Source organism: Sugiyamaella lignohabitans, chromosome D, assembly GCF_001640025.1.
Source record: "Sugiyamaella lignohabitans strain CBS 10342 chromosome D, complete sequence".
Taxonomy (NCBI): domain Eukaryota; kingdom Fungi; phylum Ascomycota; class Dipodascomycetes; order Dipodascales; family Trichomonascaceae; genus Sugiyamaella; species Sugiyamaella lignohabitans.
Genome location: NC_031673.1, coordinates 2,203,018 through 2,230,773, shown reverse-complemented (window position 1 = coordinate 2,230,773; position 27,756 = coordinate 2,203,018). Strand labels below are relative to the sequence as shown.

At 44.8% G+C, this 27,756-nt stretch overlaps 10 protein-coding genes and 1 non-coding gene across 11 annotated transcripts; 3 read left to right on the top strand and 8 right to left on the bottom strand.

Moving 5' to 3' along the window:
• Positions 1–319: 319 nt before the first annotated feature.
• RTC1 (Rtc1p) lies at positions 320–3,934 on the bottom strand (the record flags this gene model as incomplete). The annotated part of the gene is made up of 1 exon (XM_018882465.1): positions 320–3,934. One exon carries the CDS (start codon positions 3,932–3,934, stop codon positions 320–322), a length of 3,615 nt encoding a protein of 1,204 aa, XP_018736838.1.
• A 769-nt stretch (positions 3,935–4,703) lies between these two features.
• Positions 4,704–8,606, top strand: TRS120 (Trs120p; the record flags this gene model as incomplete). The annotated part of the gene is made up of 1 exon (XM_018882464.1): positions 4,704–8,606. One exon carries the CDS (start codon positions 4,704–4,706, stop codon positions 8,604–8,606), a length of 3,903 nt encoding a protein of 1,300 aa, XP_018736837.1.
• A 2,025-nt stretch (positions 8,607–10,631) lies between these two features.
• NDC1 (Ndc1p) lies at positions 10,632–12,206 on the top strand (the record flags this gene model as incomplete). The annotated part of the gene is made up of 1 exon (XM_018882463.1): positions 10,632–12,206. The coding sequence occupies one exon, from the start codon at positions 10,632–10,634 to the stop codon at positions 12,204–12,206; it is 1,575 nt and encodes a 524-aa protein (XP_018736836.1).
• A 1,236-nt stretch (positions 12,207–13,442) lies between these two features.
• DLD2 (Dld2p) lies at positions 13,443–15,074 on the bottom strand (the record flags this gene model as incomplete). Its single annotated transcript, XM_018882461.1, has 1 exon — positions 13,443–15,074. The coding sequence occupies one exon, from the start codon at positions 15,072–15,074 to the stop codon at positions 13,443–13,445; it is 1,632 nt and encodes a 543-aa protein (XP_018736835.1).
• A 374-nt stretch (positions 15,075–15,448) lies between these two features.
• Positions 15,449–16,093, top strand: AWJ20_5328 (uncharacterized protein; the record flags this gene model as incomplete). Its single annotated transcript, XM_018882460.1, has 1 exon — positions 15,449–16,093. One exon carries the CDS (start codon positions 15,449–15,451, stop codon positions 16,091–16,093), a length of 645 nt encoding a protein of 214 aa, XP_018736834.1.
• A 126-nt stretch (positions 16,094–16,219) lies between these two features.
• On the bottom strand, positions 16,220–16,293 carry AWJ20_5327 (the record flags this gene model as incomplete). Its single annotated transcript has 1 exon — positions 16,220–16,293. It is a non-coding gene; the product is annotated as a tRNA-Ile (tRNA).
• Positions 16,294–16,613: 320 nt separating this feature from the next.
• MSB3 (Msb3p) lies at positions 16,614–17,447 on the bottom strand (the record flags this gene model as incomplete). Its single annotated transcript, XM_018882459.1, has 1 exon — positions 16,614–17,447. The coding sequence occupies one exon, from the start codon at positions 17,445–17,447 to the stop codon at positions 16,614–16,616; it is 834 nt and encodes a 277-aa protein (XP_018736833.1).
• Positions 17,448–17,929: 482 nt separating this feature from the next.
• Positions 17,930–18,853, bottom strand: AWJ20_5325 (GTPase-activating protein, putative; the record flags this gene model as incomplete). Its single annotated transcript, XM_018882458.1, has 1 exon — positions 17,930–18,853. The coding sequence occupies one exon, from the start codon at positions 18,851–18,853 to the stop codon at positions 17,930–17,932; it is 924 nt and encodes a 307-aa protein (XP_018736832.1).
• Positions 18,854–20,091: 1,238 nt separating this feature from the next.
• cox24 (mitochondrial mRNA processing protein Cox24 (predicted)) lies at positions 20,092–21,120 on the bottom strand (the record flags this gene model as incomplete). The annotated part of the gene is made up of 1 exon (XM_018882457.1): positions 20,092–21,120. One exon carries the CDS (start codon positions 21,118–21,120, stop codon positions 20,092–20,094), a length of 1,029 nt encoding a protein of 342 aa, XP_018736831.1.
• Positions 21,121–21,727: 607 nt separating this feature from the next.
• On the bottom strand, positions 21,728–23,008 carry AAT2 (aspartate transaminase AAT2; the record flags this gene model as incomplete). Its single annotated transcript, XM_018882456.1, has 1 exon — positions 21,728–23,008. One exon carries the CDS (start codon positions 23,006–23,008, stop codon positions 21,728–21,730), a length of 1,281 nt encoding a protein of 426 aa, XP_018736830.1.
• A 1,096-nt stretch (positions 23,009–24,104) lies between these two features.
• Positions 24,105–26,285, bottom strand: YTA12 (m-AAA protease subunit YTA12; the record flags this gene model as incomplete). Its single annotated transcript, XM_018882455.1, has 1 exon — positions 24,105–26,285. The coding sequence occupies one exon, from the start codon at positions 26,283–26,285 to the stop codon at positions 24,105–24,107; it is 2,181 nt and encodes a 726-aa protein (XP_018736829.1).
• Between the last annotated feature and the right edge of the window lie 1,471 nt (positions 26,286–27,756).

Genomic DNA, 27,756 nt, shown 5'->3' with positions numbered 1-27,756 from the left:
GCGTTCAAGACGCGTCCTTATTACTACGCGCGAGCGCGTCTCATGCACTATTAAATGAATAACGCGGCTTCAACTTCACGGATCCAGATATCGCTATTCTACTAACAGGGACAATTTGTTGTTCTTAACTTTATTCCTTTTTATTTTGCTCATCTCGCCTCACTACATTATACAATTGTCCATAAATTCGTTCATTAAATAATCAAATCAAAAGTAGTACGAGGGTACAGAGTTAATTGCAGAGAGAGAGAGAGTGTGTGCTGTGACTGCCATATTCTATAGTCATGAATAAATAAAATTATTAAATACAATACAGATATTATCTGACAAGCGAGGTGCCACATCCTGAAGGGCATTCAACCATACCTTCCTGGAAAACCCATTCTTTGAGACATAGCGGGTGAGCTTTGTGACCACACTCAAGCAGCACAAGAGCCAAACCACGGACCGGAGCACGGCAAAGAGTACACCCATCTAGCAGTCTTTTGCAGGTTTGACAGTAATAATAACCGATTTCTTCAATACTGCTTGCAACAGGAATGGCTGACGGATCCTCATCTTCGTCATAGTCAGTTCCAGCAGCTTGTTGGGCCAGTTTGGCGACTTTTTCTTTGACAATAGCTGCGTTCTCGCTCAAAGGTGCATGACAACTGTGGCATAAAGTATCAAGTGTGGTATCATTTTTGGCAATTTTGCGGACAGACTTGAACTTACAGATTTTTGTTAAACTGGCAGCAGCAACAAAAAGTCCTTGACGTTTAAGTAGGCCAACATATGACACAATCCACTCTTCGGCAGTGCGATGTGACGCACAAATACGAGGGTAGTTCTGAAGAAAAACAGCTGCTAATACAGCACACAACTGAACATCTCCTTGGTCCATTGCAAACTCGGCAGCTTTGGCGACTAATACCTCTGTTCGCCAAGGGCATGTCTGCGTGGAAACAAATTGTTTAAATGTTTGCTGCGCGTTACGAGAACTGGCATTCGACATATATCCCATTTTAGATCCAGTGGCTGAGTTACTTGCCCCTTGGCTTGTAGTTGCAGAGCTTAAACTGTGGCCATGAGTATGAGCATGGCTCTGATTTGACAGATTGACAGGGCTACTGGGCTCTCCAGGAGAGCTGCTTTTGCCCAACAAAGCAGCTGACAGTTTAGAAGAAGAAACAGAATTCTGCAGTCTTTCTGTATTGACAACTGACCTGACTCCTGGTATGAGGATACTGCTGTTACCAATAGTGCTATTAACAGGGGTCCCAACTCCTCCATTATTCGACGCCACATAGCTACTGTCAGAAACGTCTTCCTTTATATCGTCCAAAGTGCGAGACTTCCACTCGGCGATACTTTTGCCTACGAGATCTAGTTCACCTGTTTGGTTAGAAGTGCCCACTGATTCAGTTGCTGGAAACTCTTGAACAGGGCCCAAACTAGCACTACTACTGCCGCCCTCAGTGCCACTACTAATATGTGTCGAGGTAGAATAGTTTCTTGCTCGCCGCACTGATGAACTCAACATGGATATATGTGTATAACTTGCACCTGTAGAGTCCTTAATACCCCCATACGAGTCATCTGGCGAGCTACCAGTAGTATCAAACGAGTAACGATGGCTACCAGTCAGCGAGAAACTCATGTTCGGGGCAACAGTGACATCATTAGAGGTATTACCTTTGGATCGGCCTCCAATTGTCATGGGCTGAGTATTTGAACTGGACGGGTCTCCTCTCGCGACCGCCTGGTGGTTCGTTACACTATTATTATAGCTTGAAGAAGCCTTTTCAAACCTACCAATGCCTGCAGCAGTTTCAGGAAATACTGGCGACAAACTGTTGTCCTGATTGGGTGGAGGCAAATTAGGTGGAGGCAATAATATCTGTACTTTGGTAGAATGTGATTTTTGTTCTGCATTGTCTATCTTCTTTTCTTCTTCATGTTCCTGTCTTTCCTGATTTTGTTGGGGTGCCATAAGGAAGCTATAATATCTATTAAGCTCATCCTCCACAGCTTCTGCTAGCATGAGCCAGACTTGTCCTGTTCTTAGTTTATTGACAGCACTGGCCACTTTACTGTTATGAAGACATACGTCAGCAATGGTTTCCTGTGGCCTTGGTACCAGTTGATAGTGTTGAGCACAGTATTTAAAAATATTTGGATCATTGCCAGGAAAATTTGCACTACATACAATGGGCGAAAACGACAAAGATACTGGGTCAAGTTGGCTCCTGGGACGTTGGCTACTAGCAGATCGTCTACTATTACTATTATTGGTATTGCTAACTCCAGTGACAGATCCTGGACTGCCACTCATGTCTACATTCATGCTGGGTCGTCTATTGCTTAGATGCTGATGGGATTGTTCACTGCCTAGCGTGTCGTCTGATATGGGTATACCAATGACACTCGGCCTATCTTTGTCTTGCGATACAAATAGTAAATCATTTGTCGATGACCAGGTAAAGGCACTCGAGGAAAGGTTGGAGATTAGTAGAGGCTCAAATAGTAAGCTGTGCTGTCGAAAAGTCTTGTCTTTGGAACAACTCCAAATATATCGCTCGTTTCGATAACAAATATCAGTGATACTATCTGTATGGCGTTCAATAGCGTTTATAGGGATGTATGGTCGTTTTATATCCCAAACACACAACAGGTTGTCGCCTTTACTTCGTCCACAGGATATTAGGCCGCTATTAATAATACTGTTATTGCGTCCGTTGTTATTTGCCAGCCAGCGAACTTTTGCAACTGAACTGGGAGTATGAATCACATAATCAGGACTACGAGAACTGTCATTACTCATATTCCATACTTGGAGCTGTTGGTCACGGCCACCGGACACAATGTAGTCCTTTTCAGGATGCCAGTCAAGACTTTGTCCAGCACCCGAATGTGCATTTATTCTACGATCATAAGTTTGTGGCTGTCGCAAGTCCCACCTTTGAATTACACCGGAATCATATATCGCAGCAAAACGCCGAGGTTCAAACGGACTCCATTGGACTTCTCGACATGGGTCTCCTCCTTTCTTGACAAAAACTAATGCAGGATGTTTTGGATTTTCTCTAAGATCCCACAGCTTGACAGTACCATCTGAACTAGCAGATAGCAAATTATAGCCCTGATTAGGATTAAATGCCAAAGAGTGAATGTTTCTTGTCGAGTCTAGTAGCTGAGACACTGGTCTACGGATGCCAGATCCTATGGAGCCCTTCTCTGCATCATATACAAAAATCCTACCTCCGGCATTTGACAACGCAATATACCTATCAAATGATTGATACCCCCATTTCAAAGCAGTGGCACTGAAAGTCTTATCAAAATCACGGTTTCCGGATGTAGCTGAACTTCCACCTCTAACATTATGAGACAAGGACACATTGGTATTCGATACATTTAGCACCTGGAAGAAATCCTTACCAACAATGGCAACATGCTCTTTTGATGGTGAATTAGCCATGGCGAATATACCACCACGAGCTGTATATTTGAGCGAAGTTTCATCTTCATCGTCGTCAGTCATGTCGGTATAATGTCCAATATTCGTTGACGTAGAAGAAGCAGGTGATCCACCTGTAGTATCAGCTCGTTTACCACCATCTGAGTACCCTGAATAGAATGAAGGAGATGCAGGAATTGAACCAGGAATTGAGTTCGGTACTGATGATGAAGCCCCAGACACTCCACTATACAAGGCCTTGCCGATTCTTGCCAATGGACCCGATTTGATAGCCATTGCCGCTATATTAGCATAAGAGGTATGATTTCCAGATGACGAGCCAGATCCTGACGGGCCACCCGAGGGAGGTGATTCCATACTGAACATTCCATGCCTATCGGGAGCGGGCGTAGAAGATGAAGAGCTCGATTTCAAAAAGCCCGATGCCGACCCAGTGCCTGACAAACCTTCACCACCCGAATTTCCTCCCGGCATTCTATCTTACTCTTTCAATTACTAACTGTAGTAAACAATCAGATCACCATTTTAGTCCTACTCGACAGTTATTCTGACAATTGGTTCAACTTTAATCTTTATAGCGTTGTGTAGATTGCACTTCTCAGTTCACGACTTCATTGATACAGGATGCACGTGACTAACCTCCGTATGGCGATATCAATGATAAACAGGATAGACAGATCAGCCATCAGAGAGACACGAAGTCAAAATAGTCCTGTAAGATTGGATCCAATCAATTGGCCAAATAACTGGATAAGAGAGTCCAATTTATACCTTTAACTGCATCATAGACCCTAAGTTTCAATTGACATGCGATTGGACTGAATAACGAATATTATTTGGAGATTGATATTGGAAACCACTCAACGAGCATATAATCCAGCAGTCTTTGAGCAGACTTGTCTGGCCAGTTGTTCCGGTCAAAAATGCTCTTGGATCCCTATTCATATGTCGCACCATCGCGAGTAAAGGCTTTGCTATGCCCCTTGGGTCAGATAAAAAAACCAGTATTTCTACAATATGCTGAGCGCATGTCGCGAGCTTGCGAGGTCCGTCTCGTAGATGTTACTCCAGATGGACGAACCGATAGAGGTAAGTGGTACTCCCCAATCAAATACTTTGACTATTTGGAACCCTTGGTATATCTGCCTATGCTATTCGGTTATTACTTGAGCTTAATAGGTAGCTATTTGGTACTGGAGAAGGCTCTCGACAACCTCCTGAATGGATACTAACAAGACCAGCTATGTTCAGCCCACAAGGCTACCCGAATGGCAAAGTAGTATACGACTTTTCGCTATCACAGAACGATGAACAGTATTATTCCATGTACGACTTGGAGCCCTATCGTCAAACATTTGCTGTATTTGCATTGACATCTTATAAGGAGTTTTGCGGCGAGTCGGGTCATGGGCAGTGGTTGGAGGAAGCTCTCAAGAGATTGCGGAATCAATACCCAGCTGCTATTATGCATAAAATATTTGTATTTGGAGTACCAAAAGAAGGTGTTTTGGAAATCGAATCTAAACATATATTTGGAATCTTATCATCAGCATCAAAATTATCCAGCTTTACAAGCTTAGAGACAGCCATGTGCGACGTTACAAGCGACTTTCTAGCAGAGCTCGCAGTATATGTTATTTCACGACAAATGGGCAGCTTTAAGAGTCCTAGTATTAAAGGTTTAGACGCTCCTCCAGGAGTGTCCAATCGAAATAGAAGAGTAAGCGGACGAGGAGGGCCGCTAAGAAGTGACGCTGAAGGAAGTCCCGGAGCCAAAGGCATATCTAGCGGTGGTTCAGGCCAGGCTACTCCGACAAATACCAGTCCCACTCCACCACCAACATCAACAGCCCATGACAAGCCATACAATGTTTCTATTCATAAAAGCTTCTCACGTCAAATTTCACCATCTATTTCATCTAATTTATCTGGTACGACGATGAGTAATGCTTCATCATATTCCAACTCGATTTCAATAACTAAAACAGGCTCTATATCTCTAGGACTATCAGATAGGACTAAATCGAAGCAGCATGGACGAATGATCAAATTTTTAGGAAACATGTATTTACTTGCTGGCCGACTTTCCGATGCATTGAAAGAATTTACCGAGGCTGCAACTATACTGAAAACAGCATACGACCATCTATGGTATGGTTCGGCTTTAGAAGGGATAGGTATCTGTCTCGTTTTACAGTCATTTCTGGAGGTGCCTGTTACTATTCCAACAGTGGCATTGCATGCCACACTTCGAGGTGGAACTCATAATCATACTTCTAGCGTGAGCCATAGTTCTACAAATGGAGGCGGCTATGGCAGTGGATATGGGAGCAGGAATGAATCTACGAGCTCAATTAATGGTACACCTCCTCCAACTTCACCATCGCCATCACCAGAGGGTCCTACCATGCCAGCACCACTTCGCACATCGGGATCAGATGAGCCACCTCGACTGAACGACTTCTTACCTGATCTGACTGACGCAGTTATTCGATTTTATAATCGTACACCTACATCCAGCGAAGATACTATACCCCAAATTGTCTATTGTGAAACAATTTTACGATTTGCCAAGTTATTAGTCATGTCTCGACAGGGTGGTGGGTGGAATGGGGCCGTGCTATCGGCAATTGTACGAGGAACTCCATTACAGCTGAATATCACATCCGACAGTCCATCAGCAGCCTCTGTGGCGGCATGGTGTAATAAAATATACTCGACTGGAATCGCCAATCTCCCCATCCCTTTGCAAGTTCGCTTATATTCTGGTCTAGCAAGTTTGTATTCCGGAGTTGGATTGCATCGTAAGCGAGCTTTCGTGCTTCGTGAAATGGTTCTTCGTATGGTCGGAAATCCTATTGCGGCGGAAACTGGTGTGCTGCAAATGCTGGATAGAAGCCAAAAAGGAGGAATAATAGAGTTTCTTGACAGTGTTTGTCGAGTGTTCTCTGCTGGAGAAGTGACTTCGATTGGTAGTGGGTGGCTTGAATTGAGGTTGTCGTTTCTCAAATCATGCATTTCAATTTGTGAGAGTATCAGCCATTATCAAGGTGTGGTATATTTCATTAGTCTATTGTTTTCCACCATGGCAGACTCTTTAGACCGAGATGAGCAATTGAGGTTATTTTCTAGTCTACATCGAGCGGTCGAACTATCAAGAAAGAGCGAGCGGGGTCCTGTTTATGGTCAATATTGGGATCCTTATATGCTGCGGGATATCAAAGTTCTCCCACCAACCACAGTCATGCCAACCAGATTTACTAGACGTAGATCTGAAAGCAAATCAGTTGAATCTCAAAATTCCGAAGTTTTCCTTTACAACCCATATTCGAAAAGCAAAGACGTGTCCGAAAGAGTTTTGGTACAGGGTGAACGAGTTGAATTCTCGCTTAAGATTCAGAATCCTTTTGAATTCGAGGTACATGTCAACGAAATTACATTGCTGACAAAAAATGTAGAACTGATTGATGCAAAGCTTGGTAATGTATTTATCCCTGGCTCCTCTGTTCATGATTTGTTTATTGTGACGAGTCCGAAAACTCCAGGTGAACTTATCATCACCGGTTGTAAAATAGAAGTTTCGGGCTGTCACCCCGAGGAATACCAACTGTCGAACCAAGGATTACCCCGATTGGAAGTCAAGCTCAAAACGCATGGAATAAATTCAGGCATCAAAAGGGGCGACATTGACGAAACACGAAACACAGTCAACAATAACAGCTTGGTCACTGTTCGTGAGCTCAAATTGGCAGTACTTCCATCTCAACCACTTCTACTACCGAAAAATCAGCTTTCTCTAGAACAAACATGGGTAATGGTTTTAGAAGGCGAGAAGAAGAACTTTACGATAAGTCTTTCCAACCAGTCTAATACAAACTGTAAACTTGTAAACTTTGGCTTCGTAGACTCCACAACGGAACCATTACAAGCGACTTTAGCTGATAAGGATCTGCCTCTAAATGAAGTTTACGAATGTGAATATTTTCTTTATAAACGTAGAGCGCTCCAAATTTTGAACAGCCCAGGAATTGGTCCCCACGAAACTGGAGAATATGACTTCCAAGTTTCTGGTAAGAGGGGTCTCACAAGTGCAGTCATTAACCTTGATTACGGTGTGATGGATTCTGATGAAAGCGAAAAGAGCGAAAACACTTCAGAAGATGCTGATTCTCTTACGACGTGGGTCAGGCGAATAACAGTCCCTGTGAATGTTACGGTGAATCCTAGTATCGAGCTTTCGGCATGTGATATTATCCCTTTAACTGAGTATCGTTCGTCAGAGCACCCATTGACACGAATTGACGGTCTGCTCCAACCATTAGAGCCAAACTCGCGGTATTTCATTCTGGTCCTGGACTTGCGAAATGCTTGGTCTCAAGCTATGAATGTTAAAATATGGAGTAAAAGTGCGGACAATAAGCGATTATCAGAAGTCACACAACTCATATACCCATCCCGAACAAGCAGATTCCTATTACCCATCAAATGGGAACCCAGTAAAGCTGACAGCGAGTTCTATCCTCAGAAACCTATTCCAACCATGAGTAGAAAGCAATATGTGGTTGACCAGAATCTCACACCTGAACAAGTAAAGTTGATGACTGAGACATTTTGGTATAGAGAACAACTACTGAGTTATCTGGGTGGTGAATGGGAAGTTGACGGTTCGACCAGAACAGGTAGTGTTGAGCTGAGAGGTATTCGTTTGTCAAGATGGATGGTGACTACTTTACGCACAGAGCTAGTAAAGGTGTCTATGAACATGTTTTCATCCTCGTCATCTATTGCTCAGGTTAATGAACTGACTTGGCAAGTGGATGTTGATGACGATCAATTGGTTGTCCGCTCCACAATTTTCAATGGCTCGGATGTTCCCATCAGTGGAATATTACGCTTAGTACCATCTTTAAGGTATGGAAATGAGGGCCCAATTGAAGCAGATGAAATTCATAAAAAGATAATCTACAATGGAGTGCTACAGCGGCCTGTATTGCAGATTATGCCCGGCCAGAGCGTAGATGTTGACCTGGGCATCATTGTTCTTCTCCGAGGCGAATATGAATGGACCAGTATGTTCGAAGTTGCAGATGGACTAGAACCTCGCCAATATGTTCAGCGCGAGCCGTTGTTCATGACAGCCATTTAAGATATATATGTAATGCTTGTGGACAATCCATTGTATATAGATAATAGACAATTTAAAAATGAGATCGCCATGACAATCTAAATGACAGCTCTGATAAATGGCTCTTAGATCTCATGAGGTTCAAAATCTTTAGAGCAACAAAACTCAGGCAGAGCCCAGCTCCACCTCTAAAGACATACGTCTCTCAAAATTAGATAACTCTCCAGTAGTAGTCACAATTTACTCAATTAAATACAAAATTAGACAGTAGCCTACGCATTCGCAGCAGCAATAAGGAACGAAGCCAAGAAGCTGAACTTGAAAGAAGGTTTGTCGAGCATGAATTCAGTGATGTTCAAGTGATCACGGCCAAACCGGTATATTCTCTGCACGAAAGGTAGAGACGAAGTTTCAATGATGCCTCTACTTTCCAAAAATTGAATTGACAAGAGTCCTGTAGCTGTCAGGAAGACAAGAAGTTTGCTTATTTTCCCAACAATATATCCTAATAATAGACCACTGAAACTACCTACGGAAAGATGTTGATAATTGAGTCTACCACGTCCTCTACGTACAGCAATTGGCCTATTTTGGATGTTATTTGTGTACACAATGGGATCAACAGCAGCCTCATTTGCAATTCTGATTCTTCTAGTCAGAAAATGACCAACAGACAACCCGAGTCCGACACCTGTAATTTTAGAGGCGGCAGAGGCACGTAATCCCATAGACAAAGGAGAAAAGAAGAATCTCGACGACATTTTGAACGAACAATCACTGGCCACACAGGAATTCTCCAAAAAATTTTACAATTTGATAAAATACAGCCTCGAATAATATGAGTATGGGGTAATATTTCTTGATGCTTGAACTGAACGGTGAACCTTGAGTTTAGTGGGGTTTATATTGCACCGGCCCTGCGTCACGAGCTGGAATGCAGCCGCATACTTCTGTTAAGTCCGCAAGCAAAAAACCTGATTAAACAATTGAATTATTGATTCACATTGGATCAAGGCTATTCTTTGAATGAACTACTCCAAGGAAATCGCGTTTAGTTTGTGTCAATATCGAGGAAATGAGAGTACAATTGCTCGCCACTCACGAATTCCTTATCAATCCGAATACGGGATATCATCGCAGATCATTGCTGCTTATGCACATGACAAATTGACAAATGTCAATCGATATCTTCTCTATGTCAACAATAACGATTAATTATCTTGTGATTTCACCATATTTTTTTTATATTCAAGAATTGATCTCTGCTTGGATGAGAATTGATTTAGTTGCCACTCTCTTTTGTATCTATCTTTCTATTGTCTATCATGAAACAGCCTAAAGTTACATACTGACGTGAAAACAAGCTACGATACCGATCTAATTGTCTAATTTAGGAGTTATACCAGCCAGTGAGGGCGGCATACAAGCATTAGATATTGTTCTCGTTTTGATTGTCGTTTCGTTTCTGTCGATTAACAACATAGCAATTGTATCTATCTCTCGTCCCGATAATCCAAATCACGTGACCTCCAAACGCGACTTGGGTTAGGAGCCATGTTTTGGTCCGAATTTTTTGTTTACATTTGCAAGTCTCGAGACCTAGATCATTAAATCATATAGCAAAGCAGAAGCGTGGCAATACCAGTTTGCACAATGGTTTCTGTGGTGCGAATGATTCCTCAGAGCAACCCACAGCGGAAAGAACCGCCTCACTATCATTTGATGGTGATGGCTCTTTTACAGGTGAGGTTTGGCATGTTGTTCAAGACGATATTCTTCTTGTCGTGGATAATTGCACTGTTGACAGGGCTCCCTGTCAAAATGGGTTGGATATGGTGGCTCCTTCCATTCCGGGCTTTGCCAATTCTATTATCAGGATTTTTCATTCTTGTCCTTAGAAAGTACAATTTGCACATTGAAGTATCCAAGTATCCGAGTCTGTTTTTGGAGCTTTACAACCGGTTCACTAAACGCAAGGGCTTTCTCGAAGCATTTAGTCTATATTCAGCTTCTAGTTTTTTGTATTTTTGGCTCATTAAGTACAATATGCGAGATATCGCTATCACCACCAAAACTTTAAACAACAATTCATATGAATTGCCTCGTTTGAACGAGAGATATCTGTACATCACCTTGTTCTCTACTGTTATAGCATTGGGTTATTCAATTCTTCACATAGTGTTCGACTACGATTACTTGCGTTTTTCTTCGGTAGGTGATATTTCTGGTAGTAAAAGTAGCCCGTTTTATAAGGCTAAGGCTAAGATTTTGGACGTTCTCCTAAGATCAACTGTTTTCGCTGTTACAGCTACTATTGGATTCCCTATCGTCTATTGGATATTCCGCGGTATTATTTGGCGAAATGGACTTTTGGTTGCAAGATATGTATTGCTTTACAAACTACACCGGTCTGGTGAATATGTTTCTTTTCCATTGAGTTTTGAAATGCTGTTTATTACTCTGTTCAGCTCATTTTTCCTCTTTTTATTATGGGAGGCATGCAACACAGGATTCAATATTTATATGTCTTTGGGTCCACTTCATCGAGGTGTGCTTATTAGTTTCAAGAGTCGCGATCCAAATGGTACTCTGATTACTGGACTCAAATCATCGGGCCGACCACTTACAAGATTGCTTGCATTCCAGGAGCTGGCATACATTTCTCTTAATGATAGAGTGAGAAGAGCTTCTATTTATAGCGATATTGACAGACCAATTGACCAGTTTGGACCACCACCAGCCAATGTATCTAGCAGATTGCCCAATAATAAGAACACCACATCTGCCTGGGCTGAAATCTATGGTGAATGTATATTAATTGCCGAAGATCTCACCAAGAAATTGACTTCAGCCGGAACCAAAAATAATACCAATAGCAACAAACCATCGGGTGATGGCTCTTCGACGACAGCCAAAAATACTCTGGTGAAAGAGACTCACCAACAAGCTGTTACAACTGCTACTTCTCCTCCACCTATCAAAGTTATCCGGGACAATATTTTCCTTGATCCCAGCCTAAATACGAATCATAAAAGAACAAATTCTGATGCTCTGCGGGCTAGAATAGTTGACAATCTTCAAGATAAGGAAGCACATCGATCAAAGGAAGTTATATCTGCAATCACTGAAGCTCGTTCAACAGTTCAAACGTACATTTCGCAGTACAAGTCTCTAATTACCAAATTCCTGGAAGCGAAACCAGGTGCACCTTTCAGATACACTGTCAGGCGCCAGACCAATGCCCTCATCCCAAATGTTGCTTTATGTAACGATGCTCTACTAGCATTGTCGTACCTAGTATGTTTCTCTATTGATGAAGATGCTCTAGGTACTGTCCAGAGGTATATTCCGGATATTCTTTCCAGTTACTACCGGCTAATCTTGGCCCTGGAATCTTATATCTCAGATCCACCGGTGCATTGGTCTAATCCGGCCTCTACAATTACCCCAGAACTTATCAACTCGTCGACTAGACGCGCTAGAGAAGTCCTTGAGGCTGCTGACTCTGCATTCGAGCTGATAGCTGTTCGATTTAGGCCGTATCTTAGTGGAATGGGTCTTTCTGACCCCGTTCAACGTCGCGCTGTTCGCGTGGCCACTGAATCCGATATTGCCTTTTAGCTGTCTCCTGTAAATTATTATTTTGTTATGATCATGATTCTATTTCTAAACTGCCTCCGGCTAGTGAGACCAGCAGAAAGTGATCTGCTAAGGGTGCAATTCAAGATGCTCCGAGCATTGTCCCAGAGGCGGTAGAGATTGTGGATATCAGTATTACCAAAGCTTGAGCGACCATGCAATGCAATGCAACTTTAACTCGATTAAACTGTAACAGCTTACTAGCTTGAATAGTACAAAAACGTCTTGATCTTCCCATTGTTCAATTCCTTTGATCAAATTATATTTAATACATGGTTTAAGTTTCCTATATTCCTATACAAAATACTCTCTCTTTACATTTGAATAACCTCCAATTGCCAACAATATCACCCTCTTTTACCATCGAGTGCCGACACCGGTACCAAGTTTGTGACATACACAATGGTCTCATTGACACATAAACATTAGACATCTAATGCTTTTTTGTTAGTGTAGTTATTCATTCTTTTTAATGGAAGAGAAGTTCATTCAGCTTGATGGACCGCGGCACGGCTGTTAAATTCTCATGAAAGCGTCTCTAATCTCGGGTGTCACTCACAAGCATGCTGAAGTATCTAGCTGTGAGGCCATCCACATGTACACGGGTTCTCACAAGAAATTATACCAGTGGCATTGAATGGGCTGTATCTGATACTGTTCATGACCGCAAGTCGGTCTTTATAGGTAGAGCTATAGCTATCCAGTCCGACGAAGATGCAAGAGAGAAACTAGCTCTTCTGAAGTTGGATAAACGCATTGCAAAGGCTAGTCACAATATTACAGCTTGGAGAATAGCTAATGCCACAGGTGACATAATTCTAGAAGGTAGGCATACTGTATCATCGTGTTTTCAGACTCCGTGTCGTACGTATACTAACATTATAGCCCATGCTAATGATGGCGAGCCACCGGCTGGGGAGCATATGCTCACGTTTCTGAGAACCGCGCAAGTTACTAATGTCATGCTTGTAGTAACTCGCTGGTACGGTGGAATACAGCTTGGCTCCGATCGGTTTAGACATATCCAAACCTGTGCACGGGGCGCTCTTCTCGCTGGCGGATTTATATCTGAACAGTCGTCTAAGCGAAAGAAACGTAAACGTTAAGTTAGCATCAGACCCGCTGGGATACTACTCTTGGCCCTAGCTCAACTTTCGATAAAATTGTATTTGCATGTGAATTTTAAAATAGCGTATTATAAATATACATTTGGGCAGCTTAGACATACTTGTATGGGTTCAAGATAGCCTTGGGGTCATACAGTTTCTTAAGATCACGGATGAGTTCGATGGATCCCGCGTCCTTCGAGTACTGAATGTAGTTTTTCTTGGCAAAACCAAGACCGTGTTCAGCTGAAATTGAACCATTGACCTTTGATACCCACTCGTAAACAAATGGTTCCAGTAGCTTTTCTACCTTTTCATCGTATCTTCTAAGTGGAACGTTGAGATGGAGGTTTCCATCACCAATGTGTCCATATCCAACAGAAGCAATAGCGGGGAATTCTTCTGAATCACCAACAACTCCAGCTTCCTCAAGACGTGCTTGAACATCGTCCACAAGTTTGAACATATCGGCAAGTGGAATGGAAACATCATACTTATATACACCACCGTGACCCAGCTTCTCAGGAATTAGCTCTCTCCATTGCCAAAGGTTTTTAAGTTGCGTCTCGTCTTGAGCAACGACTCCATCAGCAATGACTTCATCTTCAAGTAATCCTTCCAAGAACTTTTCCAACTTGGCATCATCATGGTCTTTATTTGAGCCACTAGTCTCGATCAGAACGTAGAATGGATGACTGCCTTCTAATGGACGGGCTAAATCGGTGTATTTAGCCACAATGTTTTGTGAATTGGCATCCATGCATTCAAAGGCAGATAAAATTTCTGATAGTTCTCCTTTAGCTCTACCAAAGGTCTTTTGAACTTGCTCAAAGGAGTCCAGGCCAAGGAATGCAGCATTCACCGCCAACGGCTTGGGAGCACAAAGAATCGAAACAGCAGTGATTATACCAAGAGTACCTTCAGATCCGATGAATAATTGCTTGAGATCGTAGCCTGTATTATCCTTACGAAGTTTGCTAAGACCATTGTAGATAGTACCATCAGCAAGAACAGCCTGGAGTCCCAATACTGAACCATGCAAACTTCCATATCTCAACAGACGTAATCCACCAGCGTTAGTTGCAACATTTCCTCCAATGTGACAAGATCCCTTGGCTCCGAGATCAAGAGGAAAAATAAATCCTTGCTCACGCAGGAAATTATCGGCATTTTCCAAAATCACACCTGCATCAGCCACAAGAATACCAGTGACTGGGTCGAAGCTCTGAATCTGATTCATGTTGGCCAACGAAATAACTACTTCATCAAATACTGGGACTGAGCCACCTACGAGACCAGTATTACCACCTTGTGGTACGACAGCAAGTTTCTTTTCATTACAATACTTTAAAATTTGGCTGACTTGTTCAGTGGTTTTGGGCTTCAGAACAAGCTCAGATGAACCTCTGTACTTCCTCATCCAGTCCTGGTTATAAATTTCTAAATCGGTTTTGTCTTGGACAACTCCGTTTTCTGGGAGAATGGACTTGAAGTAAGCAATATCCTCAGATGTCAATTGGCCATAGTCTCCTCTTTCAGTGTGATAAGTGTCCTTAGTCAATTTGGCCTGTTTGGAGTAAGCTCTGTAGCTTATAGCCGGGGTTCTGCTGCCAGCATTATTACCGATCTCGGTAAATGGCTGGGATGCCAAAACAGCCCTGGATGCATTGATGGAAAGTCGAGAAGCAGAGACTCGACTCGAGATTCTAGCTCGTGAAATAGCTCTTCCAAGTGAAGTTCTCATTCTACAAGTTGGTTGGAAAATGGGTTGACTTGCAATATCATGCTTTGACTCATTAGTATAAGTGCAAATTTCACCCTAACCTCTATCCATTTAAAAGATAAGAGATTTAAGATCCATGAGTAAAGGCTAAATATGGGTTTGAGATCCAACTATGATCAATAGATTACAATTTAGCTGACCAGATAGGTTAATTTCTTATTTATACCTTCTTTTTTCTTCATACTTTTCAATCGTGCAATTATAATCAAAACTGAATCATTGATTCCTGATGTCCACAGAGCCAATGCGGCTACATATTGCTTGATCTCACCTGACGATCATGTTAATCATGTTTACCACTTTACCACTTCACCTTTTCATCCACTCTTTAATCAATGAAAAGAGTCAGATCTCATGACGACGATGTAATTAATGATGTGGATCTACAGCCTAAACTTGCTTCTCTCGATAGTGCCCAACCCAGTCCAGACCAGTTGATAACCTGTAATCTGCCGCCATTCTGCCATATCGACCCATTGCAATTCGTTTCACTCGAACAATTCGAAAGCCACTATCATCGATTCCACAGTTACAGGTGTAGTGTATGTCACAAAGTTTTCCCATCCGAAATCATCCTCGAACTACACATTACAGAATGTCACGATGCCTTTGCCGGTGCCAGACAGGCCAGAGGTGAAAAGATAGTAAGTAATCGTTCTGTTCCCATTTCATTGAGTGAATATGGAGTAGTATATTGGGGGTGGGAAGCCAAAGAAGCGTCCCTGTGGCCTCCGGCGGCTGGGGCTCCGCCCCAGACCCCGCTGCTCCTCTCGCTTCGCTCGAGTCGGACCTCCAGGGTTTCAGACTTTAGACTAACAGATCAGTATGGATGCCTTGTAGAGGGTTGTGACAGATTCTGTTCCACTGCTCAAAAACGACGCCGACATGTCATTGACAAGCACGGGTATCCTCCACAGTTTGATTTTAAAATCATCGAGTACGGTCTGTCTCGTAATCAGAATTCTCTGCTAAGACAATAGAATCGCTCCAATGTTTAGGTCTTCTAGTCTATATTACAAAATAAATCTCATTCTTTCCATATTCTATCAAGACGGAATAAAAGTGCCAAGTGACCCAAAAAAAACCACAAACACAAAAAGAATCAATGGTCCCTGGCGGGATCGAACCGCCGATCCCCGCGTTATTAGCACGGTGCCTTAACCAACTGGGCCAAGGAACCAGGATCTTGTAATCCGATCTCATGGAATTCCCGTGAGCAGAAAACCAGCCAAATCTTCAGCCCAGCCGTTCGCAGCCTGATGGCCGAAATGTGCTTTTTTGAACTCAAAATCATCAATTACAGTTAATATCTTGGATAGTTAGTGATATTATACGACCTGATAACAAAACAAGGAATATTTCGCGGCGTCTGGTAACAGATCGGACCCCCAGTGCGAACACCTCTTATTTTTTTCAACTTTGAGGATTAAAATTAAATCTAGTTTATTCATTACAAGACTGCTAGGCAGCAACAGTATACTATGTGATGAATTGCAAATGCTAAGAGTGTGTCGATGTGGCTGAAGACCGCAAAGACTTTGATTTTTTGGGGAATGAAGTGAGCCTGCGACCAAACGATCCGCCATCCGACGTAGCAGCTGAGGCAGATTGAATCGACGAGGAATGTCTCAGTCTACGGCTCTTGACAGTGATGGCTCTCAACTGGTGTTTGAGATGGAAGTTCAGCGAGAGTCCCTTTTTGCTGGATGACGCTCTGAAAGCTCTATATGCATCTAGATCGCTGATAGCAGGAAGGTCAGAGCTATTTCCAGAGTCATTTCCACCCAGACCCTGAGGATAAAAGGCCAGCTTGCGCCTGTCAGTCACAAATTTTCTGGTACGATTCAGGTCATCGTCTTTAATAGCTTCAACATGACGAAAGCAAATATCCAAAAATGCGACGGGATCTGTCAAGCCTTTAGGGAAATTCTGAATATACTGAAACATTTCCATTTGATCAGAAATATCTTTAACTCTTGGTTCACAAAGCTTAAAAATAGATAATGCAACGCGAAACAGAATACGAGGACCTTCATAAAACATACAATCCCAGACTCTGAGCATTGACTCTGGAGGAAGAATAGTCACAAAGGCACCCATAAACCAGGCAGTTATGGCAAGAGAGATAGGCGGTAGCTTACTTATAAATTCATCACAACGTTGCCCATCAAAATTGACACATAACCTATCCCAAAAGTTGGGCAAGTTTTGTCTTAAGTATATCATCAACACACCGTGATCGATATTCACTCCCTCTAAATTCACCTCGTGAACTCCTGGAAGATATCTTTGGGTAATAATATGCAACATCCAAAATGACCTTTCCTCATTCATGAACAGCAATAAAGTTCCAGCAATGAAATTCAAACTCTGACAATAGCCAATCTTTGGATGATAGACAGAAAATGCCGTCAAAACTCGTCGAAGAGACTGGATATGTGGTGTCTCCTCTCTCTGATCATGACTCAGATTCTTATCGCTATCTGCCCGAAAATATATGTTCTCGGGTAATGTTCTATGCAAATCGCGCTCGATAAACTCGGTATCGTTGTTCTTTAAATTTTTAGTATCGCGACATAGCTTGTCGTACAAACCAGTATTTGCCCTCAATAACTCTTCGCCCTTGGCATAATGAAACCAAGCATGTCCCCTCCACTCATAGGGGATACCTTTTCGCACATAGCGCTTCACTATAAAATGTTAGTATTTTTGACTGCTTAGAGACCACTGACATTCAGGGACGTCGGGCCGTATCTTTGGACCACCTATGGAACCACTCTATGGAATATCAAATGAAAACAGTCTACCAGGAGTGCTCAGACTCCATAACACTTACCCGTATCAGATCGGGAAGGAAACCTGCTGGGAACCGGAACACCACCGTCAGTTTCCGAAGGTGGGAGATATCCACCATTATCGCCGATGAGCTTATCCCATTTTTTCTTACGGCGAATCAGATGTAGCCGGTATTTTTTCCACCAGGCATTGTATTCTTCCACTGATTTGAAGCCCATTGTCTTCTTGAATCCATACCTGTCACGCTCAGATAAGAGATACTTCTCGTCCATGAGAGACCCTGGCTCTGTAGTGATGAATGCATGCGTGTCACTATCCTGAGCTTGAGAAGTCAAATTATGCTCGGTGTTGGTATTGTCATTAGAATTGTTATCGAGTCTGATATTAGCATTCGTATCAGCTGTTCCATTGGCGCTTTCATTTTTAATACTATCTGACACACCTGCAGGCTCATCATCGGCAAGTTCAATATTGGCAGAACTATCGTGATTGTCATCTTTGTTCGATGTTGGTACTTTGCGTGTAGACGATGGAGACGTTCCATTGGCCACTGTAAGAGACGGTGACGAAAATGTATGTCTCAGAGGTGGGGCTATTGGTGTTGAGAGCGATTTAGTGGACAAATCATAATCGACAGTGGTTCGAGGAGTAGACGGAGCAGTTAGCTCATCGTCCTCACCATCCACAGTGCTATTTTCAGCTCCATCAGCATCAGCCAAGTCTGAATTGGAAATAATTTCATTAGAAATAGAAGTGGGCTTTTGGTTCAAGTTGGGTGACAACGGGTCATCATTATTGAGCTTATCACCCCTTTTAAGCAGCCCATTGGATCCATTACCACTTGGTTCTTGAGACTCGAGACCTGATTGCTGAGGAGAGCTACTCAAAGCTAAAGCTCTGAATGCTGCTGGCATTCTCATCGAAGGTGATGTGCTGGCAGACATTTTTGTTTACCAATCAAATGGCCTGCGAGATTAAGACAGATATGATGCTATTCACAATAATGTAAGATGAATAATAGCCGCGATGATACCAAAAATTGCAAGATCAATTAATTGCCAGCAGTTGCCACTTTACAAATCAAAGGCTATCATTGACGACGTCAGTTGGTAATGAAGTGTCAGTTGTCAATAGCTGTAGGAGTTAATAGAGAGCAGGACTCAGGGGCTTGAGTAGACAGTCGCGTCTCGCCGTGAATGAGGTGGCAGGAAGCGGTTGCTTGGCTTCTTTTCCAGCTAGCAATTGCCCTCTAAGATCTCAGCCACTTGACAATTCAGGCGAGTTATTAATTGTGGATTTTAAACCTCCTTTGTTCAGCTCGAGTTGTCTGATTATACTCAGATTTCAAGTCATACACACAGTTGATGTAACCTACCACGCCTGAAACATCATACGGCTGCTGATATCTGCTTGCATATTATATATGCAGGTGCAGATATTCAGGGGTGATGTGAAGATGGGTTTATCCATTCGTAGCTGAGATAGCTTCCACTAGGTCATCTTTTTGAGTCTTGTGTTTGAAACAAGATTTTGATAAAAGGTATAAAGAAATGGGTCGAATACGTTTAATAATAATTTTGTACAGGACAATCTAGCTGTCAGAGTACGTATGGTTGTGACGAACGCCAGGCCATTGTTTATCTTATCTCGACATTTGAATTTGAGATAGAAGAGTCGAAAAAGTATACAGTCTTTGTTGTCAATTTTACTTCCTCTTTGCAGCAGAAGAAAGAAATATATCGTGGTTCAGTCGAGTTGAATTTGTGACTAATAGATTAGGTAAGCTTGAATTGGAGGTTTCAACTGGACTTGTCAACCACCGTCAACGCAACGACTCGAGCGAAGCGAGAGGAGCCATGGGGTCTGGGGCTGAGCCCCAGCCGCCGGAGGCAGCGCCCTTCCTGTGGATTGAGTAGGAAAGAGAATAAAACTTGACATGAAAGAGAGAATCAGCATCATTCACGGCCTAAGTTCCGTCGGTTCACATGCCTCCAATAACAGGAAAATTATTTCTGTTTAGTACTGTCCACAATATCCAAAAGCCTCTGGCAAAATAAGCAAAAGGAGCTGTCGGGTTTGAGCTTCGCCCAACCTCCGGCGACACTTGAATCCGCCCACATTCGACGACAATAGTGTGTAATAGTGTGTTATTATATACAAGGATGCTGACAGGCCAGCACGATTATTTGCCAAGACGCTTTTTCAGACTCCGTTGGGCCTTTATTCTCTTCTTGTATTTGTGTCTGTTCATTTTCAGCTTCCTCTTTCTCTTGACCGAGGTAGCGCTGATGTCGGTGGTGACGTCGGCATCAGTGATGTCAAGCATGCCACCAGTAAGTCCGAAATTGGCTAGCGACGAACTGGAAATCTCAGTTGTGGCATATGATTCGGGAGCATTGTTATTAAGGAAAGAAATCACCGTCTGCAGAGGTGACTCGTCGTTAGTAGTACGGGCGAAAATGACAGTAGTAGTTTCCGGGCTGTGCTTATCACCATCTTTTAAATTGAGGACGGTACAACCAGTGACCATATTAGGCGTATTATTACGCTTATTATTGGGCATTCCTTGGGAATTTAAAGTCATGCCAGATAATGAACGAGTTAATGGATCGTCGACATGCTCAATATTAAAAGGACCCAATTGTTTAGCAACCTTCATTGGAATTAGCGACGAAACTCCACTAACACCACTATTCTCGCCATAGTGACCGCCATTGGATTGTTGAACCTCGAACAAGTTGGTTCGTGGACTCCAGACAGGTACATAACGAGACTCGTCTGCAAACTGGCGACTAGCGTTTACATCAGCAGTATCCATAACTAGTAAAGGACGGTGTCTGGCAAAAAAGGCCTGCACAGGAAGCTCCGACTCGCGGATTTCATCTGCCCATTGTTGAAACTGTTTTTCTGACAGATTCGAGAAGGGGAATGACGAACTGGAGGTGCTGGACAAGTCCGAAGCGGACTCCGAGTCAGTAGCTTTTGCGCTGTCTTTCGAGTTTGTGCTGGAACCCGAGTTATCAGAACCATTCTTTTTACCTAGAGCTTTGCTGCTGCTACTATTGCTTCTTCTTTTGGGTTTGTTACAAGTCAACACAGCATCGCCAGAGGCTGATGACAGGACATGGAAAGCATTGGCGCTGACTGGACAGGCCAGGGAACTAGCAGCTCTCAAAGCAGACCCTGTAGGTCTTACGAATCTCGAGAGCATAACCCAGATCAAAAATATGCTATGCTCAATGCAAAAAAAAAAACCGACTCCTGGAAACGGAAGATGAACCGGTAAGTACTGAGGACGAAACTAACAAATCAGATGCCGGGGGGAAACCAAATGCAATTTTTTAGTAAAAATACGAGAACGGCGAATGGCAACTCAAACACAATCAACCACACCTTCTCAATTCAGCGCGAACCACAAGTCTAATTCGCAACAAGCAACCGAATAATACTACCCAGCTTAGATCAATCAGAGACTCGCTGCTGACAACCGGCCATGCTCAAATCACCTAATTTTCTCTGGGGCAAGGGTGTCCTCTTAAGCGGGCGACATCCGCATGTCAGCACGCCTTGATTGCGGTTAGGGTGGACCCCGTTCTGGCGAACCAATTACCCCTGGAGACAAATGCCTCCGGCGGCTGGGGCTCCGCCCCAGACCCCGCTGCTCCTCTCGCTTCGCTCGAGTCGGTTGTGCTGGGATCCCGGAGTTTCTCCTGCGAAGCAGGAGCCACGGGGTCTGGGGCAGCGCCCCAGCCGCCGGAGGCAGCACCCCACCCCCAAAATTCGTGAATCGTAATCTATTAGGAACCGGGTCCTGGGGTTTATTTAGAGACCTCGTGGATGGCCTCGGCGAGACGCTTGACGTTGCCAGAGGTGATTCCGGAAATGGAGATACGGCCGTCGCGGGTACCATAGACGGAGAATTCCTTAGCAAGACGGTCGACTTGCTCGCCAGAGAGACCGGTGTAGCAGAACATGCCGATTTGCGAGGTGACGTGGGACCAGTCCTTCTTGGAACCGAGCTCTTCGAGGTGTTTCTTGAGAAGGTGACGCATGGAGATCATACGGTCGGCCATATCCTTGACTTCTTGAAGCCATTGGGCCTTGAGAGCCGAGTTGGTGAGAATCTCGGCAGCGATTCTGGCTCCGTGGATAGGAGGGTTGGAGTAGATGGGTCGGATGAGGATCTTGAGTTGTGAGTCAACACGGGCCTTTTCTTCGGGAGACTCGGTCACAAGAGAGAATGCACCAACACGTTCACCGTAAAGACCCATGTTCTTGGCGAAAGATTGGCAAAGAGCCACTTGATGACCTTGCTCGACAAAGTAACGAACAGCATAAGCGTCCTTGGCAATATCACCAGAAGCAAATCCTTGATAAGCCATGTCGAAGAAAGGGAACAATTTTCTGGCCTTGAAGATCTCAGAAAGCTTTCTCCATTGTTCAGGAGTAGGGTCAACTCCAGTAGGGTTGTGAGCACAGGCGTGAAGAAGAACAGCACTTCCTTGAGGAATGGATTCAAGATCAGATACCAATCCGTCAAAATCAAGAGAAATGGTCTCCTTGTTGTAGTACTTGTATTGTTTAGGAGTCATACCAGCGTCTTTGAAAACAGCAGCATGGTTGGCCCATGATGGACTAGGAAGATAAATCTCCTTGCTAGGCAAGAATCTCTCCAAGAAAGCAGCACCAAGTCTTAAAGCACCAGTACCAGAAATGGTTTGAGAAATGGCGATTCTGTTCTCCAAAAGAGGAGCAGACGACTCACCATAAGCCAATTCAGCGGCAGCGGCTGTGAAAGCTGGCACACCAGTGATACCGGCGTATTCTTTATCAAGGTTCTTGTCGACAATGGCCTTTTCAGCAGCACGAACAGACGGCAGAACATATGGTTTTCCCTTATCATCACGGTAAGCACCAACACCGAGATTGATCTTTTGGTCAAAAGAATCCTTCTTAAAAGCCTCAGTGATACCGAGAATGGCGTCTGGAGGACCTTGTTGGACATGAGCCCAAGTGGACTGACGAGCAGCGGCCAAAGCCAGAGTTTGGCGCTTGACCGAGAAACGAGACGTGGTTCTAAGAGCAGAGCGTGACAACATTTTTTTTATACTAATTCGTTCAATTGATATGAAGAAAAAATTCCAATTCCCTAACCAGCCCTTGGTGCAATTTGGTACTTGATCAAAAAGCCTGCCGTGAAAAATTGAGGGGTACTTAAGGACTTATATACATTGAGGCGGGGTAGGGTTAACACGCTCGCCAATAGCTCCCGTTCTTCTACGATGCTATGAGTAAATATATGCACCTCCAACGCACACTGTGGAGTCCACTTACAGCCGCGAGTGGGGCCCTATGGAGGGGTACTAATACACCCTGCTTCTGTTAGCGGTGGCAGTATCTACCCCGTATCCACCCCACCAGATGGCCAATTATTCCGGATTTTCGGACAAATTGAATCGGGTCAAAAGTGCAGTTCATGGGACAAAATAAAAATCACATGTTTCAAAGCACTACCAAAAACACCCCGGGCCAACTGGGTCCTCGGTCGATTTACCCATTAGCCGCTGCACACGGCCTCAGCGATGCCTCCCATGTGGGGTCATTTTTCACCTCGGGTTAGGGACCACCACCTCCATTTCAGCCGGTATCATCCACACCCACCTCCGCCAGTTTCAACCCGTCTCTCCTCCCAGCGACCCGATACCTCCACCGACCAACCCGGGTCTCAATTGCACTCCCCAGGCCCACAAAAATCAGTCCACTAATGACCGACCGCTTTTTTCCCTGAAAAACGACCACCCACCCTTGCCGAGGCACACGCTCCTATGGCGCAACCATCACGACGGGGCACTCCGGCAGACTCCTACGGCTTCACCCGTTGCCGACATCGGCGCATTCACTGTCGATCAGGGGGGATTCAGGGGGTGTGCCTCCGGCGGCTGGGGCTCCGCCCCAGACCCCGCTGCTCCTCTCGCTACGCTCGAGTCGGGGCGTCAGGGGTGTGGCCGCGTGGCGGTGAGGAGCTCGGCGGGCGACATTTGAGTCCCTGGGGCTGTTTTCGGGGCAATTGACCGCTCCTTCCCTGGGGAAAAACGACTCGAGCGGAGCGAGAGGAGCAACCAGGGTCTGGGGCGGAGCCCCAGCCGCCGGAGGCAGCACCCTCCAATAAACAGCAGATTGTGTATTATGTACAGGTTAAATGGCCCTCGGGGCGATGGTGGGGTCGTCGTCGAGGTATTTCATTTCGGCGTTGGAGTCTTCGAAGGGCCGTTTGCCGAGAAGACGGATCATGTCTTCGCGGTTGAGGACTTCTTTTTCGAGCAGCTCTTCGGCAATGAGCCCGATTTCCTTCTTCCTCGACTGCAACAGCGCTCTACAGCGCTCGTATGCTTCGTTGACGATGCGACGGACCTCTTCGTCAATGACTTTGGCTGTATGGTCGGAAAACGGTTTGGTATAGTACTCGCCGTCTTGCTCGAAGTTGAGCCAGCCGATCTTGTTCGACATGCCCCAGGTCATGACCATGTTAGTGGCGATTTCCGTCACTTTTTGGAAATCTGACGACGCGCCAGACGAGGTCGACTCAAAATGCAGCTCTTCTGATACCCGGCCTCCCAGCGCCATGACCATCCGGTCCGAAAGTTCGAGGTTATTGGGCAGAGGAACGTCGTTAGGAAGGTACTTGGCATATCCAAGAGCTTGGCCTCGTGGAACAATCGTCACTTTCAAAAACGGATCGGTGTGCTCCAAGAACCAGCCACAAATAGCATGGCCTGCTTCGTGGTACGCAATCGACCGACGCTCTTCAGGCGACAAGATCTTCGATTTCTTCTCAAGACCATGTGAAATGCGCTCAATAGCCTGCTCAAAATCGACCAGATCAATCTGATGCTTATCTTTACGAGCAGCAATAAGTGCTGCTTCATTCACACAGTTGGCAATATCGGCACCAGCAAACCCGGGGGTAAGTGCAGCCAGTCGGCCGGCAAGAACATCCAAATCAAGTGTTGTCTTGACTTTTTTCAAATAAACAAGATAGATGTTTTTTCTTCCCGAAACGTCAGGTCGGTCAACCACTACATGACGGTCGAATCGACCTGGTCTTAATAAAGCTTTGTCAAGAATGTCGGGTCGGTTAGTACCAGCAAGTACAACTACATGGTCGTCAGAAGCAAACCCGTCCATTTCAACCAAAATCTGGTTAAGAGTAGCTTCTCTTTCATCATGACCACCCCCAAAAGACCCTCCTTGACTACGAGCTCGTCCAATAGCATCAATCTCGTCTATAAATACAATACTGGGAGCCTCTTTCCGAGCAGTAGCAAATAGATCACGCACTCGACTAGCACCAACTCCAACAAACATTTCAACAAATTCAGATCCCGACACCGAGAAAAATGGTACACCTGCCTCACCAGCTGTAGCTTTGGCAAGAAGAGTCTTACCAGTACCAGGAGGACCAGACAACACGGCACCTCGAGGGATCTTGGCTCCTAACTTCTCATACTTGGCAGGCTCTTTTAAGAAACTGACAAACTCCATAATCTCCTCTTTAGCCTCGTCAGCACCGGCAACATCTGAAAACTTGACTTTGACATCGCTTTCTTGGTTGAATCTCTTGGCAGTGCTTTTACCCACATTGAAAATACCTCCACCAGCACCACTGCCAGCAAGCGATTTCTTGGTCAAGTAGTAAATACCACCAATAAGAATGACTGTAGGAAGAACTGCCAGTAATGCATTTGTATAATTTGTCTCATGAACATATGATACGGGGATTCTCTCGTCGAGCGAAATTCCTAGTTCGTCTTGAGCAGCGTCTAATTTACGATCAAAGATATCAGCACTTCCAACTGTAAAATTGACAACCTCACCTGTACTTAGTACAGCACGGGCTTTCGACTTGTTTACAAGATACATTCTTGTTACCAAACCGCGATCAAGATATTCAGCCCGGAATTCTTCCCATGACATGTTCTTGCCAGCCAAAGCCGAGCCAAACAGATTGAATACAACTACCGATGTAATAAGTGCACCTCCCACTGCAATGGCAACACTTCTCCATTCTGGCTTTCCAGGACCACCTCCGCCAGGTTTCTGTTGCTTATTTTCCTTAGCGTCACCTGCTTTCTTCCTCGTATCAATATAAAATTCAAACAGAGGCGGTTTCGACTGACCCGGCTTGGATTTCTTTGGTTCTTTATTTTCCGCAAAACAAACTGAATTTCTACTACTGAACAGTCTGAATCTGGATCCTGAACTAGCAGCCACTGACCAGTTGATTCTGCTGCTACTGCTAATGCCACTGTTAAGTCCGAACCCACCGCCACTGGATCCAGCCGGCGTCCTCCTCAGTCTGCCAAGTGATCTAAGCATGTCTGGAATCTCTCTTCTGAGCAGTTGTCTGTTTCCCTATGAAACTCTTCTAAACACGCCCTTAAAAAAGACCAAACACCAAATACCACCAACTTGTTTTTCTGACAAAATTCAATCACGTCGGGATTCTAATCTCACGAAGCAGACCTGATCTTCACATCCCATTCAGCCCTTTGCATCTCTTCACCATCTCAGCGGCCGGGTAACCTAGTCTCCTTTACAAGCATGTTTTTCATGCACAATAATGGCGCCGATCCAAGATCAAGCTTGCCGTTTCAACATCACCGGCTTGCTATCCGAGTCCTACTCCCCCAAATTACGAGCAATTTGTCATGAAAACGGCTTCTGCTACTCTCTACAGGTACGTGATCCCGTCCCACGACCCTCAATGGGCTTTATTTGTGTCCCCAGATGCCTCCGGCGGCTGGGGCGCTGCCCCAGACCCCGCTGCTCCTCTCGCTCCGCTCGAGTCGGTCCGTCCACGATCCCAGCCATCTCCTGCGAAGCAGGAGCCACGGGGTCTGGGGCAGCGCCCCAGCCGCCGGAGGCACTCCCCCCATCCCCGTACTAACAGGTTTAGATATGGCCGATGACAATCCAGCTCCGAAGCTGACCAGTGTGCCTCCAGAGCCTATTTTGCTGATAGACGAGCAGGACGACGAGAGCTCGTCGTACGCTTGGGCCAAGAACGTGTATATTACGGGCTATGATGTGATCCAGGGGAAAACCAGGACTGGTGGATACGTGGCCTGGCTCATTCGTATTGAGACCATAGCTGGCGGAGAGATCAAATGCTGTCGTCGGTACAGCGAGTTCGATGCTCTCCGTAGACAGCTCATCAACAATTTTCCCGAATACAGCACCGAGATCCCCGAACTGCCGCCCAAAAGTATCATTGCCAAGTTCCGCGAGTCATTTCTCGAAGAACGCCGTCGCCGCCTCGAGTACTTCCTCCTCTGCATCCTGCTCAATCCCCACTTCATGAGCTGTCCTCCTGTAAAACAATTCGTCATGTCCTGACCGGGGTTCTTACGGGTCGTGGGTGGTGCCTCCGGCGGCTGGGGCTCCGCCCCAGACCCCGCTGCTCCTCTCGCTGCGCTCGAGTCGTTGCGAGGGGGTTCCTGGCTTGCTCTCAGAAGCTGCCAAACTGTGAACTTACGAACATGAGAAGCAGTCAACCTCCAAAAACTGACAACATGAGAAGCTGTCAACCTCAAACTGTCAACCGAACAACTTACGAACCTGAGAAGTTAAGAACATGACAAGTTAGGAGCATGAGAAATTGCGAACTGCTAAAAGTGAAATCGAAAAGTGAACAGTTCCTCGGTGACAGTGGAGTCACATCAGACGAGGCTCAATCGCACGCCTCACAGCGGTACCGACAGCTGTTCACCGGCCAATCTATAGTAGAGTACGATATTGCATGTGAAAGAAAACCGCTAAACTCGGCCAAAAAACCACAAAACCCGCC